At 36.2% G+C, this 26,390-nt stretch overlaps 5 protein-coding genes across 7 annotated transcripts in view; 2 read left to right on the top strand and 3 right to left on the bottom strand.

The window, feature by feature from the left end:
• The window catches only part of LOC107014250 (protein STRUBBELIG-RECEPTOR FAMILY 6-like), an 8,451-nt gene extending 5,496 nt beyond the window's left edge, over positions 1–2,955 (top strand). Inside the window, exons 13-16 of the mRNA XM_015214103.2 lie at positions 332–464; positions 2,067–2,203; positions 2,305–2,461; positions 2,569–2,955. Of these exons, the coding sequence (XP_015069589.1) occupies positions 332–464; positions 2,067–2,203; positions 2,305–2,461; positions 2,569–2,715 (574 nt within the window). The 3' untranslated portion in view covers positions 2,716–2,955. The remainder of the gene's footprint in view (positions 1–331; positions 465–2,066; positions 2,204–2,304; positions 2,462–2,568) is intronic.
• Positions 2,956–3,448: 493 nt separating this feature from the next.
• On the bottom strand, positions 3,449–9,174 carry LOC107014252 (26S proteasome regulatory subunit 7 homolog A). Of its 2 annotated transcripts, XR_003577373.1 has the most exons (11): positions 8,990–9,142; positions 7,545–7,626; positions 7,184–7,275; positions 7,024–7,101; positions 6,561–6,622; positions 5,970–6,114; positions 5,642–5,860; positions 5,165–5,346; positions 4,532–4,707; positions 3,973–4,115; positions 3,760–3,901 (listed from the first exon to the last, which is right to left on the bottom strand). XR_003577373.1 is itself a non-coding variant. In XM_015214105.2 (10 exons), the coding sequence occupies exons 1-10, from the start codon at positions 9,080–9,082 to the stop codon at positions 3,744–3,746; spliced, it is 1,287 nt and encodes a 428-aa protein (XP_015069591.1). In that variant the 5' UTR covers positions 9,083–9,174; the 3' UTR covers positions 3,449–3,743. The 2 variants fall into 2 exon arrangements, 1 of the variants encoding a protein (XP_015069591.1); XM_015214105.2 differs by lacking the exon at positions 3,973–4,115 and having other exon boundaries at positions 3,449–3,901; positions 8,990–9,174.
• Positions 9,175–9,826: 652 nt separating this feature from the next.
• On the bottom strand, positions 9,827–13,828 carry LOC107014251 (O-fucosyltransferase 36-like). Its single transcript, XM_015214104.2, has 3 exons — positions 12,302–13,828; positions 11,820–12,069; positions 9,827–10,408 (listed from the first exon to the last, which is right to left on the bottom strand). Exons 1-3 carry the CDS (start codon positions 13,570–13,572, stop codon positions 10,232–10,234), a joined length of 1,698 nt encoding a protein of 565 aa, XP_015069590.1. The 5' UTR covers positions 13,573–13,828; the 3' UTR covers positions 9,827–10,231.
• Positions 13,829–15,758: 1,930 nt separating this feature from the next.
• On the bottom strand, positions 15,759–22,192 carry LOC107014398. Of its 2 annotated transcripts, XM_015214287.2 has the most exons (7): positions 21,935–22,192; positions 21,384–21,806; positions 21,244–21,296; positions 19,478–19,515; positions 18,686–19,004; positions 18,164–18,480; positions 15,759–16,739 (listed from the first exon to the last, which is right to left on the bottom strand). In XM_015214287.2, the coding sequence occupies exons 1-7, from the start codon at positions 21,945–21,947 to the stop codon at positions 16,052–16,054; spliced, it is 1,851 nt and encodes a 616-aa protein (XP_015069773.1). In that variant the 5' UTR covers positions 21,948–22,192; the 3' UTR covers positions 15,759–16,051. The 2 variants fall into 2 exon arrangements, with proteins under 2 accessions (XP_015069773.1, XP_015069772.1); XM_015214286.2 differs by having other exon boundaries at positions 21,384–22,192.
• A 2,871-nt stretch (positions 22,193–25,063) lies between these two features.
• LOC107015159 (RING-H2 finger protein ATL3-like) lies at positions 25,064–26,308 on the top strand. Its single transcript, XM_015215342.2, has one exon. The coding sequence runs from the start codon at positions 25,299–25,301 to the stop codon at positions 26,034–26,036; it is 738 nt and encodes a 245-aa protein (XP_015070828.1). The 5' UTR covers positions 25,064–25,298; the 3' UTR covers positions 26,037–26,308.
• Positions 26,309–26,390: the final 82 nt, after the last annotated feature.

Here is a 26,390-nt window from a genome sequence, read left to right as displayed (position 1 = left end):
GGGGGGGGGGGGGAGGGGGAGGGGGGAGAGAGAGAAGAAAAGACCAGGTTTTCTTCCTGAAGAGGAGGTGGAGATATATATATTGTGAACTCCAATACCTAAGAAATCAGTAATTCTAGCAGTGTTCCTGGGTTCAAATCAGACTTAAATCATTTATTATGAATTACACTAAATAGTTTAGATTTCTGGAACATTGATGATCAGTAACATGCAAGAAGATGATTCTTATCTGAACATGGGACCTCTGAACATTGAAAGAAAAGAAATATACTGATCTTTCCATCTTCTTCTCAAGTTTCTAGAGTAGTAGCTAAATAAGCATCCTTTGCAGGTATCTGCACGAAGTTTGTTCACCATCTTTGGTTCACAAGAATATCAAGTCTGCAAATATTGTACTTGATGCAGAACTCAATCCTCATCTATCAGACTCTGGATTGGCAAGTCTTATTGCTGATGCAGATCAGGTAAGCTATAGCTCCTAGCTTTCAGGATTCCTTTGCCAAGTCGCTTTTGTTGGATGTTGCTATATCTTCTAGTGTATGTTTGGAAAGCCACTTGGTATTGGTAATTGGAATTGGTGTTAGTACTAGGATAGTAATTACCATCCTAGTAATTACATTGACCTGTTTGATTGCCATAGTATAATTACATATAATTACACACGTCCTGTTTGGATGCCACAGTGTAATTACACATGTTCTCTTTGCAATCATAAATTATAGAAATAAATTTTAAAAATAAAAAATAATTATTTAAAATTTATACTAGACAGTAAGGAACTTTATAAATGACATTAAATTAAATATTTAATATATATATTCCATTTAAAAAAAATATTAATTAATAAACATATTTTCTGTAACTAATGTTATGAAAAAATAATTGATTTATATTTTCAAATCAAAATATTTCAATTGAATTGATCGTAACAACTAAAAATATGAAGTTTCTACGAACATCATTAAATGCATGTTTGATAAAAAGAATAATATATAAATAAAATATTATAAACTATTAAATGTTTGACAAAAAATATAATATATCAGTCTAATTAAAAAATGACGTGCAATGTAAATTCAATGTTACTAAAACAAATAAATCGAAAATGTAACATAAGTTATAAATTCAAAACAAAATATTTGACATAATACTTTTATAACAAATTTCAACATAGCAATAAATATGATTTATTTTTATTTTTTCTTAATAATGAAAACATAAGTCTATAACCTTACTTAACAATAAATTTTATTTTAATTTAAAAATTAGAATACTAATAAAAAATTATGCTAATGAGAAAAATAAGCATAGCATAAACAAATAGATAAAAAGAGAAAATTGCATAGAGTCAGGTAAAGTAAGGTTGAGAACAAGAAGAAAATGAAATATAATGATATAAAATAAAAAATAAACTTTTACAAATTTTTAGAATAATAAAAATAAAAAAAGAACTTGAAATAATAGAAGTAAAAAAATAAAAATAGAAATAAAAAAAAGAAATAAAAAAGTAATCAGGGGTAATTACACCATGTAATTACCAGCAATTCACAGCCTTTGCCTGTGATTGTAGAGTGTAATTACACACTGCCAATTACACCTATTACTGACCAAGTAATTACTTGTCCTTCCAAACAGGACAAGACAATATAATTACATCAAATGCAATTGCCAGGGTTTCCTTCCAAACTGGCCCCTAATGTATGAATATGGGTTCTGATTGACAAATGCATATGCATAAGGGTGCTCATGCACATGCCTATATGGCTGTACTTACATCCTCTTTGCCTATTCATCTGTCCTTGGATAAAAGAAACCAGAAATTTATTCAGATCTTCGATATAAGTCATCCGCTGTATCATATCTATAGAAGGTGTATACTCTTTACCATGAACTATCAAATATCAAAAAAGAAATTTTGTTGCCATGAAAGTTAGATTGACTCAGAAGCTGAGAAGTATCTAGTAGTTTTCTGCAAGGTGTCTTTTTTCTTCTTTTTCAGCTAGTATAGATTTTCATCATAAAGCCAATTCCCTGATATTCACACGAGTATCAATCTCTTCTTGTAGGCATTGAACCATAATACAGGATCGGGATATGGTGCCCCCGAAGTTGCTATGTCTGGACTGTGTACCATAAAAAGTGATGTGTACAGCTTTGGAGTGGTTATGTTGGAACTTCTTACCGGACGAAAACCTTTTGATAGGTAATGTTATTTAGCATGCCATGATATTATGTAAGTTTCTTAAAGAAACAGTACATATTTGAAGGTGCAGAAAAATTTCTGATGATGTTCTCTTAATGCAGCGCAAGAACAAGATCTGAACAATCTCTAGTTAGATGGGCAACACCTCAGCTGCATGATATTGATGCCCTAGCTAAGATGGTTGATCCAGCACTCGAGGGGCTCTATCCTGTTAAATCTCTATCACGCTTTGCTGATGTAATAGCTCTGTGTGTCCAGGTAATATTTTGAACTGGAAGTATATGATTAGCTTTCAGAAATCTGCTACTTAATCTAGTTCCTTAAATCACTCAATGGACCTCTCATTTTTTTTCCCTTTGTGGCAGCCTGAACCGGAGTTCAGGCCACCTATGTCGGAAGTGGTTGAAGCATTAGTTCGGCTAGTGCAACGAGCAAACATGAGCAAGAGGACATTTGGTGCTGATCAGGGTACTTCAAGGGGTGAAACAGATGGCCCGGACTATGAACCATAGTTTTTCCATATGACGTTGATGTTGCCTATTCTAACACGTGGAGGTGTCATGAGAACTGACGTCGAGCCTGTTGTTTTGCAGACTTGGAGTGCATTGTACCAAAACGAGATGCTAAAATTTGTTCATAGTGCATAATTTATTTTCAGTTCTTTCCCTTTTTTTATCTGAATTTTTGACTTGTAATTGTTCTTACAGCGGGAGTAAAGAAATAATATTATTTCATATTTTCATATGATGTCACATTACAAACTATCATCTGAACAAACATGTACTAGTGCTATACCCCAACACCCAACAATAAATTTTCTTTATCTTACATGACGCTTGACATGACATTGCAACCGATGGCAACTATTACTTACCAACTAGCTGCAAGCCTACCCTGGTTGTTTACGCCAAGCTTATAATATAATGAGATGTCAAGAGGAAGGATACTTGAATCCACACAATCACTTGCTGTTGGTTGCGACTTTTGGGGCCAAAGAATCTGGAGAGGAATGATTCATCATGACCAGGGGAAACAATGTTGGGCAATACACAGGGCAGGGCACTAAATCTCCTTGCATTTTACAATGAACCACCTAAATATGTATGTGATGTGACTACCACTGTATAAGGATCATTCAGAATTTGAGTCACCTTCACACATTTGCTGGATATCTCTATCTATCTATTATACTAAAAATGTTATATTGCACACATGACACCAGGAAGCATGTGCAGAACAAAAAACTAATGTATCTCTTTGAAGATGTGTAACAGTGGGCAATCAAAACAAAACATTGCAAAGCTATGAATGGAAGTACAACTAAAGAAGCTGAAACAGAGAAAACCATCAGAGAAATAGAGTTCTCTTTTGGTACCGACAACAATCATCAAAGGTTTTCAAATGCACAAGTCACATCTGATCCCTGCATCTTCCAGGCCGTAACCAAGACAAACATTTATATTTTTCATGATCAAATGAAAGCTCCTTGTTCCTGTCAATGCCTTTTGTCCCCTCCATCAAGAGCCAAAAAGAGGCCCAATCAATTGTAGACCATGTACTTCGGTGTTGCACTGAACTTCTGATACCCTTTGATGACTTTATTCACAGCATCTAAAAAGTCTTTCTCCGTGACAGTTTTCCTCCTCGCTCGAATAGCATACATTCCAGCTTCCGTGCACACACTTCTAATGTCAGCTCCTGGAACAAAAAGAACCAATAGAATGTTACGGTCCCTATTCATCTCTGCTTATATATCATATATACCATACATTTCTCCTTTGACTTTGATGCTGCGTCCTCAACTTCAGTCTAAGTGCATCAATAGCTCACAGAGATCTTATGTCCCTAGCAGTGTGCGCCTATCATGGCAATTAATCTAAGCTCCCCCATAGCATTAAAGCTATTTAAACTTCTAACAGAAGCACAAACAAACATGACAAAACAATAATTAGTTGCCCTACAACAATGAGAGAATCAGATTCAAAAGGTATCAAGAAAGATGGTAGCCTGAGATGGATGACATACGGTCAGCAAAAGTTATAGGACCTTGTTTACATAGAACAACTACGAGAAATAATTTCTTAAAACTTCTAATGATTTCCTGTAATTTTCTGACAAACCCTAAAATGGAAAGCTGGCACTTAAATGATTTCCTAGTCTTCATTAGTATGACAGTACAAATATCTGATTTACGAGAATAGTCTTTAAGCTATCAAAAGACGAAGGTAGGTGTTACAATCAGCCAGACACAGTTAAAGCCCATAAGTCAGATGTATTATTGCTTATTTTATAATGTCTGACATGCTACTCATGTTTATTGGAGATTACCTGTAGAGTTAGGACAGAGTCGGGCCAAGAGTTCAAACCGAATGTCCCGCTCGCAGTTCATTGTCCGTGTGTGAATCTTAAATATTTGTGTTCTACTCTCCAAATCAGGCAGCCCAAATTCAACTTTCCGATCCAATCGTCCAGGACGTAATAAAGCTGGATCAAGTGTATCAGGTCTGTAAACAATAGGATGGAGTTATAAGTTGAGCGAGATGATAACAAGGTGTGAGCAGCATTTTACGCTACCAAGCATGAGTATTTGTTTGAAGACACCACATGTCATTCCTGACCATAGACTATTATATTAAAAAAAAAAAAGAAAAGTTCAGACCACCAAGAGAGCACAAAAAGAGGAAGAACCTTCAAGAGTATCAAATTAAAAAAAAATCAGGCCCACAAGGGACTTCATGTGGTTCAGCCCTAGGTGACTTTTTTCAGTAGCATATATATATGAAGTCAACTTGAAACATGCTCAGGAGAGCCATTCACGTCTCTGTCCAGCACTTATTGACCCATAGATCCAAATTTTAATTACAAAAACGTGAAATAACATAAGTAAATGTGTACACTAATGGAGGAAAAAACAATTGCAACATATAAACAAATTATTTTGCAACATATAGGCAATCTAACCTATTGGTTGCCATGAGAACTTTAATATTCCCTCGAGCATCAAAACCATCAAGCTGGTTCACAATTTCAAGCATGGTTCTTTGAACCTCATTGTCTCCCCCAACTCCATCATCAAATCGTGCACCTCCAATGGCATCTACTTCGTCGAAAAACACAATGCAGGCCTTCTTGGAGCGTGCCATCTGTCATAGCAAAGTTCCAGTCAAGAATCAATGCTAAAGTTGAATCTTGCATAAACGAGTTCAACAATAAGAGTGTATTATCTCACAGTGGTGTTTTGGTTCAATAGTAAGGACGTTAGGTGGTTGCACCTCACGAATTTGAACCTGTAACTGACACGAGGTGTGGTATTTAAGTCGGAACATGGTAGAGGTGCAGGTCAATACTCTCCTGAGTTTTCTACCAATAGACCAATTGGAGTTGGGGGATACCTAGGTAATCCAAAGAAAATAAATATAAAAAAAGAGTGCTTCTAACCTGGAACAGTTCGCGAACCATTCTAGCGCCCTCACCAACATATTTCTGAACAAGCTCACTACCAATAACACGAATGAAGCATGCATCCGTACGATTTGCAACAGCCCTGGCAAGCAATGTTTTCCCAGTACCAGGAGGACCATAGCAGAGAACACCCTTAGGGGGATCAATTCCAAGTTTGACGAATTTTTCAGGGTGAAGCATGGGAAGTTCAACAACCTGTTGTTAATTAAGCAAGAGAAGGAGCATAAACCAATTTGTCAAACGTCAACCAAAGTGGAAAAGGGAAAATATGAAACACAACAGAAGAATGAACACTCATAATCACCTCTCGCATCTTCTCAATTTGTTCCTTGCATCCTCCAACATCATTATATGTAACATCAGGTTTTTCCTCGACAGTCATCATTGTGACACTTGGATCAATTTTGGGGGGCAACGGAATCTGAATTTGATATTTATTCCTATCAACGCTGCAACATCAACAAAAATAGTCAAGCTAAGAGTCAACAAAATTTTAAAGGAACAGAAGACTTTAATAATCTTACAGATGTTCCACCTAAAAGCTAAATAATATCTATAGACTATACTGGCCATCTTTAGCAGGAAAAGAAGGTAAGTTGTTGGGTCCATTCCACAAACTAATAATTTTGCAAGATATGCACCAATCAAGTTTCATAATCAGCAATAAGCAACAGTGTGCTTCTGATAGAGAATGTGGAATTGTGGATCCACCAATTAAAAAGATAAAATGCTTGCTAAGCCAACAGAGATAAGTGTTGCTTTCTTTCACCATCTCCAGCAAAAAGTTATGAACAACTCGCTAGACAAATCAGCACTTTTTGGGGGGACAGACCACAGCAAAACATCAAACCATGCTACAAGATCCTGAGACAGAACAATAAGAAGAAGAATTTACCCAACTCTCATGCCTTCTTCTATATCAGTTGGTGAAACTTTATCACCTAATCCAACAACAAACTGCAGGTACGAAAAAAGCATATAGTCAAAAAAGGTGATCATAATCCATTGCAATTTGCAAAATAAATCCAACCAACGATACTGCAACAATTGTCGCATGGAAATACATCATTCACCCAAAAAAAACTAAAGCAGTCTAAAGAGTACAAATTCTCAGGCTAAAGACAAAAACATGGGAAGATATCCCGTTAGTTAATCAGTGTAAGTTCTCCGAAGAAAAGTCAAATTTTTTATGTGTTGCTGTTAACCACAATATACTTCTTATTACTGCTTAAGCACAGACCTAATTCTGGATGAGTTTGCAGAGACTTACAAGACAAAAGACACTCACACAACTTGAAATACTGTCAGAAATGAAATTAATACTGCCAAGGCGATATGCAAAAGAAAGGATAACATACCTTAGCAATTTGCTTGACATTTATAACATATTTTGCATCTTCAGTATTGGGGCTAATTATCTTTGTACACCTAGCCACCTGCTCCAAAGATTTAGTTACAGCTTCAAAGTATCTGACAAGCAAAGACTTAATCAACTTTCATTTCCAAAAGAAGCCACACCTGAAGAGGTTGCTCCTCCTGCATCATCTGTTTATCTGAAACTAGATCCCACTGACTTGGTACAGCCAACCCAGTGTCAGATTCCTTAATACCTGCATGATCAGTAAGACAGTAAGTTGAAATTCACCATGCATATATAGGGAAATATATAAAGAAAAAAGTAGGAAAACACATCTACACATTTTACAGAAGCAAATCAATTCCCAGGATCAAGGGACAAGAAAAGCTTTATGTTCCTCCTTTCTGTCTCCCCAGAAAAAACAAAGACCACAATGTGCGGCAAAGAACAGTAGTTTCATTTAGAGATACAATTAATTAGTTCAACATCAAAGACAAAAAGCAAATACTTACAAATACTTACCACACAAATCATTTATCTTTTTTGCCATTTCCTTGATTTCCTTCTCACATTTCTTTATGCTTGTGGAATAAGGCCCCAAACCCTGCAAAGAGCATTTCAGTGATTTAATTAAAACAATGATCAGATACTTAGTCGCATATACTTTCAAAATGAAAGAAGATATTTCTAGAGAAAAGGAACCAAACTGTAAATTTCACAAGGAAAGAAATAGCATACTCTTAATACATATAGTGTAGGATGTGTCTGTGATCGGACTTGCACACCAGAAGTACATATAGAAATGTGATCAAACACTCTTTACATAAATAGCACTCATGCAATGTCTATCCAAACAAATGATATTTTATCACCAAGAACTATACACCCCTATTACGTGATCACACCATATTTTAGTAAATAAATCTCCAAACTGTAAGAAGGTTTACTTCAAGTAAGATGGGTATGGCTTAAGAACTTGTAAGAGTAAGCCTAATTTCTGTTTTATCGGAGTGAATATTAAGTTCTCCACCTCTGTAACATTTCAAGAGGAGCAAGGTTTCATGATGCTGATGATTGTCCACTAAACATTGATTTCATAGAGGATTAAGCGAATCGTATGAAAGAAAGAAACCATGGAAAGAAAAGAAGTTATAGGTAACAGAAAAGGTCTGTTCAGATTTAAAGGGTGCTAATTGCTCAAAGCAGAAGGGGATTGTACAGTCTGACGTAGTAGCAGGGTAGCCATCTTCCAAAACACAAGAATGAGAAAGCATTCGACAGGGCAGATCAAAAGCAGGTTCTTCATCTAATTATGCTGGTAATAATTTACTCTTTGCTCCTTCTCTTAACGGAGCTGGAAAACTTAGCCACTTCACTTACTTATATTTCAAGAAAAATCTCATGAATTATCTGCCAAAGCCTATATCAAGGAGGGTCGGCACATCTGGAAGTAAATGGAAGGTCATATTGTTGTATGGTTGCTTTCAAGCTGATGAGAAAAATTTTGGACCCTGGATGTTGCTCATTTCTTTTCTATATGGTCCGGCCTTCCGCGTAACTTAGGAAATCAAAAATTCCATCAACAGTACATATTAATTAAAATAAAGGAAAAGAAAACCATACATATCTCAAGTGCAGCTCAAATGTAGCACATATAAATTTGTTAGGTACAATAGAAGTAGTCTCAAGTTAATTTAGGCCGTAGGGATCGTTTCATACTAGTTATCAGTATGAAAAGTACAAATACCATCTAACATTAATAAACTCCTTTAGTTTTCTCAGCTCATTACTTATTACATAGCTTTGTGATTTCTAAATTCTCATTGTTTAAGTATAACCTGTGAGTTCTTCGCAATTCTGCATTTTTGCATCATCACGATATGGTTGCAACAGTGGGCAACCATTTGTCTAACTAAAATTAGAAAGAAGGCATACGATAAAAAAGATTAGGCGAGGAAGAAGAGTACATAAGTCTTGAGTAGAGCAATATCATCTTCATCAAGAGGCCTAGGGTTCTTCTCGTCCTTAATCTCATCCTCCACATCTGCTGCCGGTGCCATTGCCTTCAGATTGGAAGAAGCAAAAGTCTTTTAGTTTTCTTGAGAAACAAGAAGAGAATGGGAACAAATACCAGAGAAACAGAGCAGACGACTCATCATATATAGGGCTTTCTAATCCACGTGATCTGACGGCCTAAATAGGCCCGATTTGTCGGGTTAAATCCTAACGGGCTCACAAATTTTAAGCCCACTCCGGTAATTAAAGGTATCAACTAATAACAATTAATTAAGGATTAAAATAACAAATATCTTAAAGAAAAATGGATATTATCAGAACTTACATGTAAGAACTATGCAGTTGCTAATATCTGAACGTACAAGAGCATTTAAATAGTATGGTTTTGAGTATTATAGAGTATGCGATAGGTGTATGTATATCTTATCAGTTCTTTTGAATTAGTAGAGCTGAAAAATTATTATGTCATAATAGAAAAACATTCTTGCTGGTTAGTAAAATGAATTGATTGAGCAAAACAGTCAATTCAGCTGTGAAACAAATGAGAAATGTCAATGAACATTAATAGCAAAATTGAACAGAAACTTCTGTATTATTTGTATACATTTTCATCTTTTCTCAACGAGCGGAAAGGAAATTACAAGAGTAAAGAAAACAAAGTGTGAGCGGAATATGAAACATGTCGATTTCTTTTTTCCATCTCTGAAAGCATGCTGATTCTGATCCACTTATATTTGCCTCAGCTTTTCTGATTTTCCCTCAGTATACATAAAACACAAACAAAGAACTAAAGAGAAAGAAATGAAACAACTCCATTTTCTACCACAAGAAAGTGAAGTTGTCTTTTTTCATCCTGAATATTGAGATTTGTATGTGTCAATATGCAAACCTACAAACTCTAAAACTGGTCGCAAGAGATAAAACAGCTACACAGAACAAAACATTGTTACTCCGCTAACCAATATTATACACTAGAATACAGACCAAAAGAATTGGCCAAATAGGCCATCTATGCTAAAGAACCGAGATTACAAGTATGGAACAGACAATATAACAACAGATATCACTCTTTACTCCAACACAATTTTTCATTTGCTTTGCAAGTAGAGCAATTGCTTTGGGCAGAGTAACTTGTCCAGTAGCAGAATGAGCTTGAGGAGTACTAGACGAAGTATGCTCAACCATTATCTGCTTCACTCGTCATCAGCGACAAAGTTTGGCAGTTCACCCTGACACAAATACTCATCACAAAGCGAAGCAGATCCCCAGTCTTTTCGTAGCCGCAAAATATCATCAGTAAAAGTAGACCCTGATGATCCAATAAACACACTAGACATAGCACAAATTGTCTTGTCCAGCATAGCTTCCACCTTCATGAAGGAAATGAGCAGACAAATAAGAGCATGCAAGACCAACAAACAAAATTTAACAAGAGAATGCAAGAAAAATAAAGAAAAGCAGACTTCATTTTACTGGGTTCAGCTTCTGCGTTGCCTGTCTCCTATAAGGAATAATAACATGAGCTATAGAAAAACCATACTATTTATAAGTTACATGAACCTTGTTCTTCTACCAATAAGTTCTCTAAGATCCTACATACAGCTGATGGTAGAAACTGTACAATCTAAGAGAAGAAACATGTGATGTTTGGATGCACGCATTAATCCATTGTGTCTAAAATATGAGAAATCCAGTAGGATTCACAGACTTGAACAGATTAATTTTGTACCTATTACCCGGAAATGTAGGTACCATTAAGAGCCCTTTTGGATAGGCAGAAAAAAAGTAGCTTTTAAGACAAAAAAATAAGAAGCAGAGAGAGTCCTACTTAAGGTTTTTAACTATTTAAAGTTATTTTAAGTAATTTTAACTTTGCCAAACATTTCCAAAAGCTAAAAATGACTTAAAAGTAGGTTTGGCCAATTTTTAAGCCAATCCAAACAGACTCTTAGGCTTTCTATACACATTAGATCCCGTAAAAATAAAATTCAGGCAAGAGCAAAAATGCACAGCCAGTTCAATACAACTTTCTTGTACATCTAGTACTTCATGAAACTGGTAAGCATCCTAGAATCCTATTTTGACATCCCAAAATCCTACGCATCTTTAAAAAGAAGGAAAAAACTCTCTTTTGCCAAAGAGAAATATTTACAAATTTCATGCCAGCTAATAAGTAAATACTAAATACAGTTTTGACTTTTTTTTCGGAATCAACCTCTCTGCCGCAGAAAGGTAGTGGTAAAGTCCGCATACGTTCTACCCTCCCCGGACTTCACTAGTGGGATTTGGATTTCACTGGGTATGTTGTTGCTGTTGACTTAAGCCCATGAAGAACTAAAGGACATCAAACTACATTCAAGAACCTACATTATCACTTGAAAAATGGCTCACACCTTCTCCACTTTGCATGTCCTTCCTCCCTTACCTTCTCAACCCTACCAACCCACAATAATTATGAAACCTCTAAACACCTTGTTTAGACTTGAATACAATGCAAGTATAATAGGGTGATGATCTATATTATCCAAGATAAAATTGGATCAGATCTATGTTAACTTCCCATAGATAGAATTAAAATTTAAGTCGCTAGAGGTTAAACTCAAATTCGAAATGTGCTCATTTGATAGATTAAGATTAGCAAGCCCCTAAAGGATAGAACATAGAAGTTCCAGTGTCAAAGTTACCAACTGAATAGTCCAGTGCCACATAAAGTAGCTGCTCTTAATTTTCTGCTTATGAATATGGACAAAGTGCATATTTAACGTTCAATCTCTGACTCACCTGAGGGTCACCCTCAAGGCCATGTCTGTACAATAAAGCATCCCATTTTTCGGCTGAATTTCGAGCAGGCCTTTGAACAAGGGGTACTGTCTTCCCATTGAATACAACAAGTGACTGAAGAAGACCAGTTTCACTTTCTGCAGCATCTGTGGAAAGATACATTACTGGAGAATTGGCCCTCTCAAGCACACGATTGATACAGTCTGCAGCTTGAGGAACAGGGTAGAAGCAACTTGGCTTTTTAGCATTGCTGAGAAGAAGAATAAATGAGTTAGAGGTGGTAATGTATGATAAAAAGATGAGGAAGAACTAAGACAAGAAGCTTTTGTCATTATGGCAGTAACACATAATTGGAGGCATTATTGAGCTTGGAAATGAAAGTTACTAAGCAATTTATTGATCAGCCTTGTTCCCCCTACTAGTGATAGATGCAAAAGCAAATAGCTATTAAACACCAGATCCGGCATCGAAAGAAAACATACCAGAATTTCAGAAAACCGTGTCTGCGGAAATGAAGAGCGATAAAGTTGTCTCCTAAAAACGTTTGGACGAAACGTTGAGCAGTAAGCATAATAAGACGACTTGGCTCAATAAGTGTCTTGCATTTGTGGGAAATGGGGCCTCCAGGCTGCATTACCCAGTCCTTCTCCACATCAGCAAAGAACACATCACCTATTGCAAGAACATCATCATCCATTGAAAACTTTGCCACTATGTCTTGGGCAGTCCTTTTCTTTGGATTCTTAACATCTTCATCCCAAGCAGCTTCGAGCTTATTCATAGATATCCCTAATGACTTCAACTTCTTAACACGTTCTTCATCCAAAAAACAAGGTTGTGGCTGAGAGAAATAACAAAGGAATTTATCTATGTGCAAATGGCTCTTTCGACTTTCTGCAAACTCATCATAGGTCACAATTACTTCTCTCCCCAAGCACTTATTTATATGATCAACATCTAAGACTCTACGAAACTCATAATCAACTTTTGAGCTCGGAATAACCAAAATGCGGTTGAGCAGAGCTGCGAAGAACATATGCTTTTCCAAACAGATCAAATGGTTTGACATCTGGCCGGAGACACAAATTGCAAACAAGTACTTGTTGGATCTTGGTTTCCATTCCACAGTTCTCCTCTCGGACAAGTTGTGATCCACCTTCCGACACCTACCTAAACCACCAAGACTAGGGTCTGTGGAATTATCTGATGTAATTAAAGAGTTACCTAATTGATGAGAGGATAAAAGAACTTGCTGAATTTGTTTATTTAGTGAAATCTGTCTGAGCAAATCGTCTTTGAGATCTTCGACAATTGAGGACCTCGAAACCAAAGTAAACCCAGGAGCGGACTCCAAGCTATGTGTAGTAGAAGTATCATTAACTAGTGTGTGATTCCACAGCTTGAAAAGTCCCAATTGCTGCTGTTTAAGCAAATAAAGAGCCCGCAATTCGGACTCGCGCATGGAATTGACAGAACCATCATACTTTATGGTGGTAACAGTGGTCTGAAATAGGGTCTTGATATCGGTGGCGAAATAAAGAATGAGTACCAGAAGTGGAAGAATAATTGCCAGTAAATACGTCTTACCGGAGGTGAAATTGAAGCGCCGACAAAGGGCAAATCGGTCCTTGACGTCTTCGATTTGGAATGTGGAAGGGCGTGGAGATTTAGAGAGGTGATTTACTCTTTCATTTTGATGGATCAGGTTCTCTCGATCATCTTCTTCATCAGATGATTCTCTGTCCCTCATCATGTTCTTACGGCATTCAAATGGTAGTGGTATTTGTTGGACTCTAAACTGTTGTAGTAAACAGGACGACTCTGTGCTCTATATAATTAACTAAAGTGATGAGATGTGTTTGGTGAGTGGTCCAGTGAAGTTAACAACTGCTGCTACCTGTGATTTGTAAATATATTTCTAGGTGCGGCCGAAGAAATTACTATCATGAGAGTACCACATCGTCGGTGGGAGAAAATGACCCGCCATCGGTCTGTCTGGCTCAGGACCCCTCAATGTATTGGGCTACTAGCTATAGATGCATGATTGGAAGCGGGTTCCAGTGTTGGGCCTTGGCCTATTTGAAGGGTCGCAAATGATCCTTGGGAATTTCGCTTAGAGTCTGTTTGGTTCAGCTTAAAAGCTGGTCAAACTGACTTAAAAGCTGATTTTTGACTTATTTAGCTGTTTGGCAATACTCAAAATAACTTATTATAAGTTAAAAAAAATTTATTTTAAGCCAAAAGTTAAAAGCTGGGGTAGGGGTGCTTTTTTTTTTTTAGCTTATAAGCTGTTTTAAGTTGACCACATTTTTATCTTTTTGCCCTTAATATTTTTATACAATATCCAAATTACCCACATAACCCTAACATCTCTTTCTTCCATTTTTCCCTTTTCACGTTCGGCATAGCAATTTCAGCACTTTTATCCAAACACATAACTGCTTATTTTAAAAATAAGTTTCAGCACTTTCAAAAGTACTTTTTTAAAGCTGCTTTTATTAAACCCATCCAAACGGGCCCTTAGAGTCTGTTTGGCTCAGCTTAAAAGCTGGTCAAACTGACTTAAAAGTTGATTTTTGACTTATTCAGCTGTTTGGCAAGACTCAAAATAACTTATTTTAAGTTAAAAAAAACTTATTTTAAGCCAAAAGTTAAAAGCTGGGGTAGGGGTGCTTTTTTTTTTTAGCTTATAAGCTGTTTTAAGTTGACCATATTTTTATCTTTTTGCCCTTAATATTTTTATACAATATCCAAATTACCCACATAATCCTAACATCTCTTTCTTCCATTTCTCCCTTTTCACGTTTGGCATAGCAATTTCAGCACTTTTATCCAAACACATAACTGCTTATTTTAAAAATAAGTTTCAGCACTTTAAAAAGTATTTTTTTAAAGCTGCTTTTATTAAGCCCATCCAAACGGGCCCTTAGTTGCCGCGTTTAATTTAGACTGAATTAGAACCTATTTAGATTCACTTTTGACTGATAAGTCATATGATTTATTTTTGCTATTTAGCTTTAGAATAAATATTTATAAGTATTTTTTAATTTTATTCTAATAATTTAAAACTTTTTCTATTTTAAAAGTATCTAAAATAAGTCAATTCAGATGAGTATTTAATAATTTTATTTAATTATTACTCGCACTTCTATTTCTTTTTGTCAATTCTCTAGGTTTGATAATTTCGACTTCAGTCTAATTTCAAAATTAAATATATTTTGAACTTTGACATTTATATGTCTAAATAAATAAATTTCAGACCCTAATTTTGACTTGGGAATTATTACGTCCTAAAAAATATGGAATAAATTTATAATAAATGGAACACAAAATAGTTTCAACTGTGCACTAGAGACATCTGGAGTTGACGATGCAGCGAGACATGAAGCCACGTGGCTTTGCCATATCCATGACCTCGTTGTTACTAATATATATAATGTAGAGATGATGCAAATATTTAGCAAAAAGAATTGATTTGTGATCGGTGTAATTTAGAAAATGGAGGGAGTGTTGAAAGTAGCACAAACCACCGCTAAGGTCGTTTTCCGTCACTCTGCACTGCGGTCTGTTGGCAAAGCAGCTAATCGCTCCGCCGTCCACGGCACCAAGCTTCCCATCCCTGACGTTGTCGATGTAAGTGATTGATACGTCCTTCATTCCCTTTCTCTTCTCATCTCTTTTGCTATTAGAATGTACTGATTTTGCAGAAGGAACAAGTTGAAGTGGAGATCAATCAAGCTAGGGAAGTGAAGGAAAAGAAGAGGCGAGAAATGGAGAATGCTATCGACTCCCAACTGAAGAACTGGAACGTTATACGCTTCTCCAGCTAAAGTGCACTTGTTATACTCTACTCATATGTAATAATCTCTATCTGCTTGTTGGTCATGTAATCTAAGACATTTGCTTTAACATCATCCTCGCACAATGATACTACATTGATAGAAACGAAACAAATGTCACAATAATTGGAATGAACTAAGTGAAGCCCAATGCGATCCTGAAACTTTACATAAATGGTCATGAAACAGAGATTACAACAGAATATGTAACTAGCATGAAACTATAGACTGAAATGCCTATTTGCAACTATCAAAGCTCAGACTATCATTTGATTTGCAGATAAAACTCCCTTTGTCAAAAAAATTGTTCTACGCCAAGTGTACTCTATAGTGCATCCATGAGATGCATTCCAAGTGTGTAAATCGGATACTTCAAATAATCTTTCAGCTAATCTAACATCCTTCACTTACTTCAACCAACCTCCCACGGACCCATTTCTTGGTGCTGGTGGTGGTCGTCGCCTCAGTCTTTGAGCCAGAAATCAATCCATTTGGTAGCGGTTTCTGTTCATCTCCTGGGCTTGCATTAGCTTCATCCCTGTTTAGAAGCTGTTTCTGTTCATCTCCTGGGCTTTCATTAGCTTCATCCTTCTCATCAAATCTCTGAGTCGAGTTGGTGGACTGTGTTACATTGACCTCCTTTTCCAGAGATAAATTACTGGAGATCATTTGATAGACTTCCTGCCTGTCACCAAGTAAGTCATAGTCACTGCAGCTTGACAAGAGAGTTGTGCTTTTACCATTGGGTAAACCTCGCAAGGCATGTCGTCCATCATCTAAATGATAAATACCCCTGTCCATAGGCGTCGCAGAATGCCAACCATTTATTCTTCTTTCACTAGGATCAGCCAGAGCTCCAAATTCCGAATCTCCTTCGTCTGCAGTGTTGCTACCCAGCTCAGTTGAAGGTGGTGAAAGATCTCCATCTGAAAGAGACACCTCTTTCTCTATAGATTCAATGGAGCGGATAGCTTCAGAAATGAGCTTCCTAGTTTCAATTAGCGACGCTTGAGCAACAGGGCTATTATGGGCAGCCATTTCCAAGGCCTCTGCTGCCTTCTCAGCCTCAGCTATCAATGCTCTGCAACATTGTTAGCACACCAAGAACGTATCAGTTACTACCTAGTAGATTGATACTAATAATATAATCGTGCAGAAATAGATATTGTCCTAAAATCCATGATTTAGCCCTCTCCTCAGTTTGAGGTATCAACATGCCCTGTTTCAATATTATAGTTTACTCCACTATTACATTTCACCTCCTAAGAACTTATCAGTTACTACCTAGCAGATTGATACTAATAAAATAATCGTGTAGAAATAGATATTGTCCTGAAATCCATCATTTAGACCTCTCCTCAGTTTGAGGTATCAACATGCCCTGTTTCAAAATTATAGTTTACTCCACTATTACATTTCACCTCCTAAGAACTTATCAGTTACTACCTAGCAGATTGATACTACTAAAATAATCGTGTAGAAATAGATATTGTCCAAAAATCCATCATTTAGACCTCTCAGTTTGAGGTATCAACATCCCTGTTTCAATATTATAGTTTACTCCACTATTACATTTCACCTCCTAAGAACTTATCAGTTACTACCTAGCAGATTGATACTAATAAAATAATCGTGTAGAAATATATATTGTCCTGAAATCCATAATTTAGACATCTCCTCAGTTTGAGGTATCACCAGGCCCTGTTTCAAGATTATAGTTTACTCCACTATTACATTTCACCTCCTACGAAAAAAAGTTAAAAAGACAAATGATATCATCAATACGTTTTTTCATCATTATAGATTATGGAAACAAGCAAGGGTAGAAGCCCGAAGAACCTTCTTCTTCAATCACCTTTCTTGCACTATCTTCCTTCTTTGGGGAAGGGAAGGGGGATAGAAGAGTCGGAAGGAGGAGGGACTTTCTAAATTTTTAACGCAACCCTTTGACCTATATATAAATCATTTAAAGATTTTTTATATAGATGTGGAAAATAGAGAGAGAAGAAAAGGAAGGGGAAGTCTACAAATCCTACAATAGTTTATTTGCTCTGGCTAGAATACAGGAAGACTGAAAGAAGGAAACCAATTATTCCCTCGCGTTCCTTTACCTAACAGAGACGAAGAAGTATTAAATTCCTTTTTCATTGAAGAATGTAAAGATATGATATTTGCGTCTAACTCAACCCCAGAAGCTAGTTCATGAGGAAAGGGCCCAAATCCATATAAGCAAATCATTAATCCATTCCCCAATCAATGTGAGACTTTTACCTACTCTAACAAAGAATAATATTACCTTTTCCACCTTGCCTTACTTCCATTTCTCCCCCTCTCAGTTCCGAACGAAGTCTAAAGACATCCATAAGTCACTGGAAATATATAGGAAAAACAAAATTCGAACTTCCATAGAAGGAAGATTGTACTAATTAAGTTTCCTGCCAATATATGCACTAATGCTTCAGGATGGAAAGATGCCGAGATAACGAAGATTTAATAACAACTTACTTTGCTCTCATGACGGCTTCAATTTTCTTCTGGTCAATACCTGCTCTCTGTGCCCTGATATTCTTTATCATTTCTAACTTGGAACTAGCCAAAGGATCCTTGTACATTGGTGTGTTTTTTCTCCTCAATCGAACACGTTGAACTTGGCTCTTCGGCTCAGGCTTTACCAGATTATCCAATTCATTAGCTTTTTTTTTCGGAGGGCTTCTTTTTCTAGTCTGCTCATCATTAGCGGGCTTTCTCCTTGGTCTTCTTTCAACTCCATCGGGTATTCCATGATATTTGGACAGAGCGGATTGGACCCGAGAACGGTAATCCTAGTTGGAAGAAAAGGTAGATTGGTAAAAAAATCATTTTTTGGAAAGCTATCAAAATGTGAGGAAATTCAAATTCGCAGCCTTCAAACTCGTAGCTGTGATCCTAGTCATAAGAATGGAGGAGGGTGAAAACGAAAAACATGTGGATGGAGGGATGGAGCTATTCCCAAAGAGAAGTCCAGTCCCAACAAAGAAAGACACTTACAGGATCAGCCCATTTAGCTGCAATGGCCTCTGAAATCTTCCTCCTCTGTTCAGCAGATTTGGGAGCCCTCTTGTTTCCCTTCAGTCTGGGCCTATTTTTCCTTTCTTGAACACTCTGTATCCACTCCTGCTCAAGCTGTTTGCTCAAGATCTCGTAAGAGTCCCACTGCAACTCTTCCTCACCCAGAAGGCCCCTCCTAGAAGCTTCTGCAATCAAATTTTGCCACTCATAGTGGCAAGTTTCCTGCAGCCTCAACATCCCACGGCGCCTTTCCCACCCCATCCTTACAGCAACACCTATTTTCAACCTTGTTTCCTCACTGCAATTAAGGGGAAAAAGTCTCCTTTAGCAATTTGAAACATAAAATTTTCACTAATCTCCAATATTAATTTGAGGTTCTGGATAAAGAGGGTGATTTTACAATTAGGGATATGAAATGCTAAATTAGTACGATGTTGCTAGGTTAAATTGAATTCCCAAGGAAGAATCTCGTGATGAAGAGATTAAAACTCACGCATTACTGCCATGTCAACTTAAGGCATTACCTTGCGATGTGTCTGTTGCACACTCATTTGGAAGTGACTTCAAGTGAAGCGTGAGTTTCACATATTGAAGCACAAGTTATCATGAAATAGGAAGCATCGGTTGGTCCAATACCTATGCTATTTAAGCTACCAGAATAGACAAGTTCTATTGTGCAAGTTATTTTTCACTCACATCTTGATTAAGAGACTTCACTATGCTATCAAAAGGGTGAAAGAACGAATTTCAAGAATAATTTGCAAAACCCACCTTTGAGCATGCCCCAGGTTAACCAACTTCATTTTCACCTGTATAATTAGAGCATATCAGTAATATTGTCAAGCAAATATTCTAAAGCATGACATTAAATGGATATCATAGCTGACTAATAATTAACTGGTTATCTCAGATTTTACGAGATCATTTGCAATAGCCACAATTTGAACAGAAATGAACAATATCTTAATAAGTTGTTGACTGAATAAAACAGGTTATTTCAGACACCAAAATGAAGGGAAAGAAAAAGTCACACCCTGTCCAGGAGAAAAATGTTGTGGCAAGATCAACAACGTGGCTAGTGTTAATACGACTAACTGATAGTTGTGAGTAGAAAGTTGTCAACATACAAGTTTTAAAACTTTGCTGGAATCATCACCTAATCACATCTTCCTCTTCTTTAAGAAAGAGGCACTCTACCTCTACAGGGAACATTTTGGATGCAAGCTTTTCAAGTATAAAACTGGTTAGTTCACAATTGATTTCAAACAATTCAAAGGAATTAAATGTGTTGATACAAAAGGAGATTCAAATACTCGTACAAATTCACGAAGGGCAAAAAAATATCCCATATGAATAAGGAATGTTACATATCAGTCCCACAGTCTGGAAGCTCCTATCTGCTCCTCATTGTGACTTTGAAAATCACTTCGACATGTGCCTATGCAGGTAAGTCACATGAAGTTATGTATATATTTCAACTATATATAGCTTGGCTGGGAAGAACTAAGTCAGGCATTGTCACGACCCCACTTCTCGAGTCATGATGGCAAGTTCAAATAAAACCTGAACGGATCCCATACGCTTGACGGGTACACAGAATAGCTAAGTTCACAGAGAGAAGAAGAAATACGGGCTCCCAGTCCAAAGTAACCAAGATAACCCATCCGACTCTACCCAGCCAACAGTGCACTCCAATAGGGTCCAATTCAACAATAACCACCGTGGAACACCATCCATTCTGGAAGGGATTTCTGTAAATACTTTTTTTGGTTTGATTCCGTCTTGTTGTCCTTTGTTTAGATTATTATTTTCGCTAGTTTCTACGCTTTTTACTTGATGTTCTGGATTACGGGCTGACTTACCTACTGGTGGAGTATAGTAAGTGTCACCATGACAGCATGACTCGAGAAATCGGGTCATGACATGCATAAATAGATGACCACATAGCATAGTAGTAATGTGGATAATGTCATAATATTCACAGATGACACCAATATCGACTTGAGTTATTTTCTCAGAAATGCATAATGAAGTTTACTGAGATTAATGACATCCAAAGAATGACACTAACTCTGAGAATTTGAAAAATGACAAATACAGTTATGTCAAACTTCTCCAAGATACCTGGAGCCTGGAGGGCATGTACCTAAAATGTATCAAGAGTTTGATTCTCTAGTCCCACACTGCACCCTTAAACAGGTTTGAACCTAGACGAATGACCACAAAACACATCTTCCACTGAATTAAGATTGAGCTTCTTCCCTTGAGAAAAATGTTAATTTGTACATTCTGCTGAGGTCCACCTTAGTTAGATCCTGCTTGCATTCTATTATACCTTTTCATTGGTTTCCCATAGTTTGCATTACACCTTCACCATTAGATGGTATAACTTCACATGCCCATAATGTCACAAAATTATTAGAAGTCGTTGCACAATAGGTACTAATGTTTTCAGAGCACTTTCGGGGTTCCCTCTTCTTAATCAAACTCTCATCTTTTACTACTTAATTCACAAAATTATGCTTACATGACATCACCTTAGGATCCTGCATTGCAAGCCTGGTACGTTCTCGAATTCGTTGTAAAGTTTCTGCAGATGGTTCAAATATGCTTGAAAATATTAAAGCTTATCCATAACAAACAGTTCAAAAGAATTAATGGGGCATGCTTTAAGTACCTGGACTGTGCTTCCTGCCTTTATTCCAAGGTGTGTTCCCTTTATTAGCTTTGGATATCCTCATTCGCCTCAACTTCTCTCTCTCATTCAACTCAGCTTCCTCACTTGGCGACTGCTGCTCTACAACAACAGAAGTTGAATTTGCTGCATATTTTCCCATCCTCACACCACCAAAATTGTTTTGTTCCTCATTGGTTTTGGTGTTCTTGGTGGGTCCTTTTTCGAGGGTAGCTATTGCCCTTATCATCAACCCACTCCGAAACAGTTTAATTCTGGAATTCGAAGCTTTTTGTGGTATTCGGAAGGAATTCCAAGTAGATACAAATCTAATCTCATTATTGTACAGAAATCTAGTAGCAAACACATTGTGAGAACTAATTGAACAGACATTGTTCCTAAAACAAGGCTGTGTAGTAGCTATATCTGCGGAATAAAACATGACGGCTACTTCAATACATATCCCAAATAGGCAACATATTCTGAGACTTACCCATTAACCCAATCACAAATTTGAAGAGAGAGAGCTAAAATTCAAAAGTGGTTGAATTCACCTAATAAAGGCATGGAGAGCTCATCCAGTCAAACTCCAAGTCGGTCAAATTCAAGAAGAGAAACGGAATGCAATGTGTTTTTCAGATTCCATACACCGACTACTGGCAACTGTGTATTGAATTGAAATCTTGGGTTTAGTGTTGTTGGAGTAAAGAAGATTACAGAGAAAGGCAAAGGCGGTTGCAAGCGGGAGAGAGAGAGAGGTGACACAGCGATAGATAGCCACACAACTTCTCTTTGTCCAAAAGTTCACAAGCCGCTGGATAATATACTCTACTTCTATATGATATTTCAAAGATTTTTAAATTTGACGCATAAATTCCAACATGTCACAATTATTTCATTTCTTTTCTTACCTATCTAATTCTTTCATATGATTTATATATTTAATAAAATTATTTGATGTGATTTTAAATTTCATACAAAAAATTCCTTTGTTAACATAAAATTATGAATAACTTCATTCACCAAGTTTTTTTTGTTTTTATTGTAATTTAAATTTTAGACCTCAAAATTTAAAAATAATTTTTATATAAAATTATCTCTTTTTTAAAAAAAATTTAAGTATGATAAATTAGTTCTAGATGAAAATTTTCAACATCAAAATTTAATATAGGGAAAGAAGTTTGATGTTTAGCTCAAACCAATATAGACATGTCTTATGTTTGAATATAGGGTTTTTATTTATTTAATCACTATATATTTTTTATTTTATTTCATTGAATCACTTAATCAACCCTTTAATGCCCATCAGGTATTATCTATTTCAATACTTCACTTTTCAAATAATTTCCCAATTTGTAACCCTTAGTTATACTAATTAAACACTAGCAGTCAAGTATAACAAGCTATTGATTTGGACATTACTATATTGTTTTAAAAATACTATGTTTAATAGGCTCTCCTTTTGTCTACAATAGCGCTTGTTTGACAAAAAGCTTAAAACTTATCTCTACACGGCGAAGCTTAATAGTTAATAGTAGCAGCAGCTGCAATTTTTGCAACGTAACCACTATTTTGTCTTGTGTAAATTATTTGACCATTGTAATGTTGTTTACCTTTTCATTCAGCACATGCTGTTTGGTGCCCTGCACAGCACGCCTGCTGCTTTTGATCAAAACTTCAAACTCATTTTTTTTTGTGTAACACGAAATATTCAGCTTCTAGGACAGTAGTCAAAACCAAAATCCTTATAGATAATGTTGGTGAGTAATTAGTAGTCAATTAATTATTTATATTCAAAAGATAAACCTCAAACCATGCACTATAAATAGGATAAACATGCAGGGGAGGGGAACACAAATTAATTCATGGTTTCATCAAGCAGTAGTCATGAGATGATAGCCGTAGCAGTGATTGCAGCATTTCCTATAATGTCCATAATAACTGCACACAAAGATGCATTGTTGTCGCTTGTAAACCCCTCTAAATATAGCATTATCAGTACACAAAAACAAGACAACAATTGTGTAGATGATCAGTTGACATGTATAATATGCCTTGCCCATATTTCTTTGGCTGAATCCCGGCGAGTGCTTGCCATATGTGGACATGAATTTCATACTCATTGCATTGATTCTTGGCTAAACATCAATTCAATTTGCCCTCTCTGCAGAATTCCTGTGCCTGCTAACATTTCTATGAGATCATGTACCAAAAATCGCTTAGTTTCGTCCTTGATATCTGCTGCGGATAACATTTGGAATTGGTTTCTTGATCCTCTTAGCTCTGAGGTCATTGCTTCCCTTACAAATATGGAATGCCTCACCTAAACGAACACGAGACTGTATTTGCTTTAATTTGATTTTTATTTTTTTACAGGAAATTAAAAGCTCATTATTTTGTATTTTCTTTGACCAGAATGTTATACTTCTGTTTACCTTTCCATTCAGCACATATATACATGTTGTTCTACAATATATACTTGTCAAAAGCAAAATCCTAATCCATAATGTATGGACTGATCTAAGCAAATTAATTAGCAGACAGTCATTATTGTAGTTGGTTTTCAATAGTTGTAATTTGTTTTTTGTTTTTTCGATCTCTCTATAGAAAAAAAAATCTTATGAAAACATACAGTTTTATCAAAGGTTTGGTCTTACCAATTACATTTTGAGTAATAATGTTGCCTGTATGATGTAGATACAGTAGGAGATGACCGAAAACAACGACTAATACCATAAGCTGTTTGGATCTTGATAAACATGAGCATTGGTCTAGACTCTAGACTTTGAATATACCAAGTGTTCTTTTTTCTTTTTTTGTCAAAAAAATGTTTTTCGGAAAAATATTTTAGAAATAATAGTTTAATTAATTTGAAATATTTTGTTAATAATTCATGCTTTGATAAAGTTTCAAAAACGTTTTGATAGGAAAACGTTTTTTTTAACTAATGAAAAAAAGTTTTTGCTATTACTTAGTTTGGCCGACATAGGCGGATTTAGATTTTCTTTTTTTTATTTATCAAACCAACGATGTTAGTTTGTAAGATTTATGAATCTAATCAGACCAACAATAGTTAGTTTTTATGATTTTTATTTTTACAATTTATGGTCTATTAATTTCTTTTGACCACTCTTAGAAAAAACACATTTGACTTTCCGACCACATAAATTATAAAACATGTGTTGTTGAATCATGTGATATTTCAATGATTAATAACTAAAATAAACTTTTTAAAATTATAATTTGAAAAAAAAATAAAATGGTTTAAGTGATTTTATTTGAACATATTATTAATTGTGCTAACTATTACTACTATTAGCATAAATGGGCTGGATCATGTGTTATGTTGATGAGCAGGGAGAATTTGAATGTGTACGGGTTCAAAGTTTTACCTATGAGTTCATGTAACATTTATTGTGAAATAATTCATAAATTTAATTATTATTGTGTAATAATTTGAGATGTACTTATATTTCAATCAAAGAAGTAGAAAGACCCTCAAACAAATATGGGCCTCCATTTATATAATTATAAAAAATTACTAGTATGTCTTTTTCCATTGAATGTTCAAACAAATGGTCAAATGAGAAAGTTCCTCACAAGTTAAGAAGGGAAGGCGGCCAGAATTGTTTATTTGAAACCATATATATGCCGCCATGCTGGGAGTCTTTTGGTGACTCTTCTTTTCGTGTGTGTATTTACCACTGTCGCAATCAAGCTTAGACTCCATTTTCATCTTCTTTTCTACTTTTAAACTCCCCATCACCTTTGCAATTTTCCCCTCTCCACCTTTAAATCCTCTTTCCAAATCGTCCAACTTTTCACATCATACTCCACAATTACAAATTTCAAACTTGGTGTTTTGCTTCCACTAATCTAGCTAGCCTCTGTTTGGAACTGCAAATTCAAAATACCAAAATGGGAAGTGGTAAATTAGGTGATTCAGGTATTATTGCGATCACGGCTAAGATCATGATGGCTGTCGTCGTATTTCTCTTCTTTACGGTGCTCTTGGTATTCTTCCTTCACATATACTCCAAATTTTTCACGACAGAGGACGCCAACCCCAACGACGGCACAAGGCGTCGCCGCCGCCGCCGCCGCCGGTTCGACTTCGCCGGTGGTTATCAGGAAGTGAATGCACTCCAGAGAGGCATTGACCCTTCAATCCTTAAAACCATACCTGTAATTCCATTTGATACCAAGGATTTTAAAGATGGATTGGAATGCTCAGTTTGTCTAAGCCAAGTCTGTGAAGGTGAAAAGGCGAGACTTTTGCCTAAATGCAATCATGGGTTTCATGTCGATTGCATTGACATGTGGTTTCAATCTCATTCCACTTGCCCTTTATGCCGAAACCCCATTTCAGATACGCAATCCACAAATTCCGGGGCCATCTCAGTAGCTTCCACAGAGACACCAAATTTACCAACTAATGTTCTTTTCTGGGGAGAGGAAACTACTACATCATCAGCATCCACAAGCAATAGGCCAGATGGGGTTTTGAGGATTGATATTCCAAGACGCAATGATGAAGAAGAACAGAAAACACCAACACCAACACAATTGAGATCTTTAACGAGGCTATTTAGCAGTTTGAATCCTTGCAGTCCCAGAAATGTAGATGTAGAACGAGGAAGCAGGGACCAGAGCTAGAGATTGTTACACCTCTGGAATTCGGACAAGTGTGGAATCTTAGGAACTATAATTCACTAGATTGAAGTTAATTGATTGATTCTTGATGCAGATGAGAAGTTGTCTGCAATCTTCATATGTCTATTATGTATTTGTAATACTAGATTGTATATGTGTAAAACATATTGCTAGGGCTAAGGGGCTTCTCTGTTTGAGAATTGAGGGGAATCTATCTTCTCTTACAGGAGAGTATTTGTTATTAATGTGAGTATTCATTTGTCGTATGGGTTCTACAATTCATTGTAAATATATATTACAGCTTACTCGAAATATCATGCAGGCGTTTGGACGATATTCGGTTGAAATTTAAGAGTA

Source organism: Solanum pennellii, chromosome 3 (genome assembly GCF_001406875.1).
Source record: "Solanum pennellii chromosome 3, SPENNV200".
Taxonomy (NCBI): Eukaryota; Viridiplantae; Streptophyta; class Magnoliopsida; order Solanales; family Solanaceae; genus Solanum; species Solanum pennellii.
Note: the sequence above shows the minus strand (reverse complement) of the source record. Positions and strands in the feature narration are given on the sequence as shown.

What these genes read in the sequence shown, in the direction of transcription:
- LOC107015159 (XM_015215342.2), top strand. Translation starts at nt 25,299, where the DNA reads ATGGGAAGTGGTAAATTAGGTGATTCAGGTATTATTGCGATCACGGCT.
- LOC107014252 (XM_015214105.2), bottom strand. Translation starts at nt 9,082, where the DNA reads ATGGCACCGGCAGCAGATGTGGAGGATGAGATTAAGGACGAGAAGAAC. An exon ending in TTGCTCTACTCAAGACTTAT is followed by an intron (nt 7,627 to 8,989) that starts GTACTCTTCTTC and finishes TGCTCTTTGCAG; the next exon opens with GGTTTGGGGCCTTATTCCAC. An exon ending in GTTCTCATGGCAACCAATAG is followed by an intron (nt 4,708 to 5,164) that starts GTTAGATTGCCT and finishes TATTGTTTACAG; the next exon opens with ACCTGATACACTTGATCCAG.
- LOC107014398 (XM_015214286.2), bottom strand. Translation starts at nt 21,822, where the DNA reads ATGTTTTATTCCGCAGATATAGCTACTACACAGCCTTGTTTTAGGAAC. An exon ending in AGGCAGGAAGCACAGTCCAG is followed by an intron (nt 21,297 to 21,383) that starts GTACTTAAAGCA and finishes AACCATCTGCAG; the next exon opens with AAACTTTACAACGAATTCGA. An exon ending in GAAGCCGTCATGAGAGCAAA is followed by an intron (nt 16,740 to 18,163) that starts GTAAGTTGTTAT and finishes ACAATGTTGCAG; the next exon opens with AGCATTGATAGCTGAGGCTG.
- LOC107014251 (XM_015214104.2), bottom strand. Translation starts at nt 13,572, where the DNA reads ATGATGAGGGACAGAGAATCATCTGATGAAGAAGATGATCGAGAGAAC. An exon ending in CACGGTTTTCTGAAATTCTG is followed by an intron (nt 12,070 to 12,301) that starts GTATGTTTTCTT and finishes TCTTCTTCTCAG; the next exon opens with CAATGCTAAAAAGCCAAGTT. An exon ending in GCCTTGAGGGTGACCCTCAG is followed by an intron (nt 10,409 to 11,819) that starts GTGAGTCAGAGA and finishes TCCTTCATGAAG; the next exon opens with GTGGAAGCTATGCTGGACAA.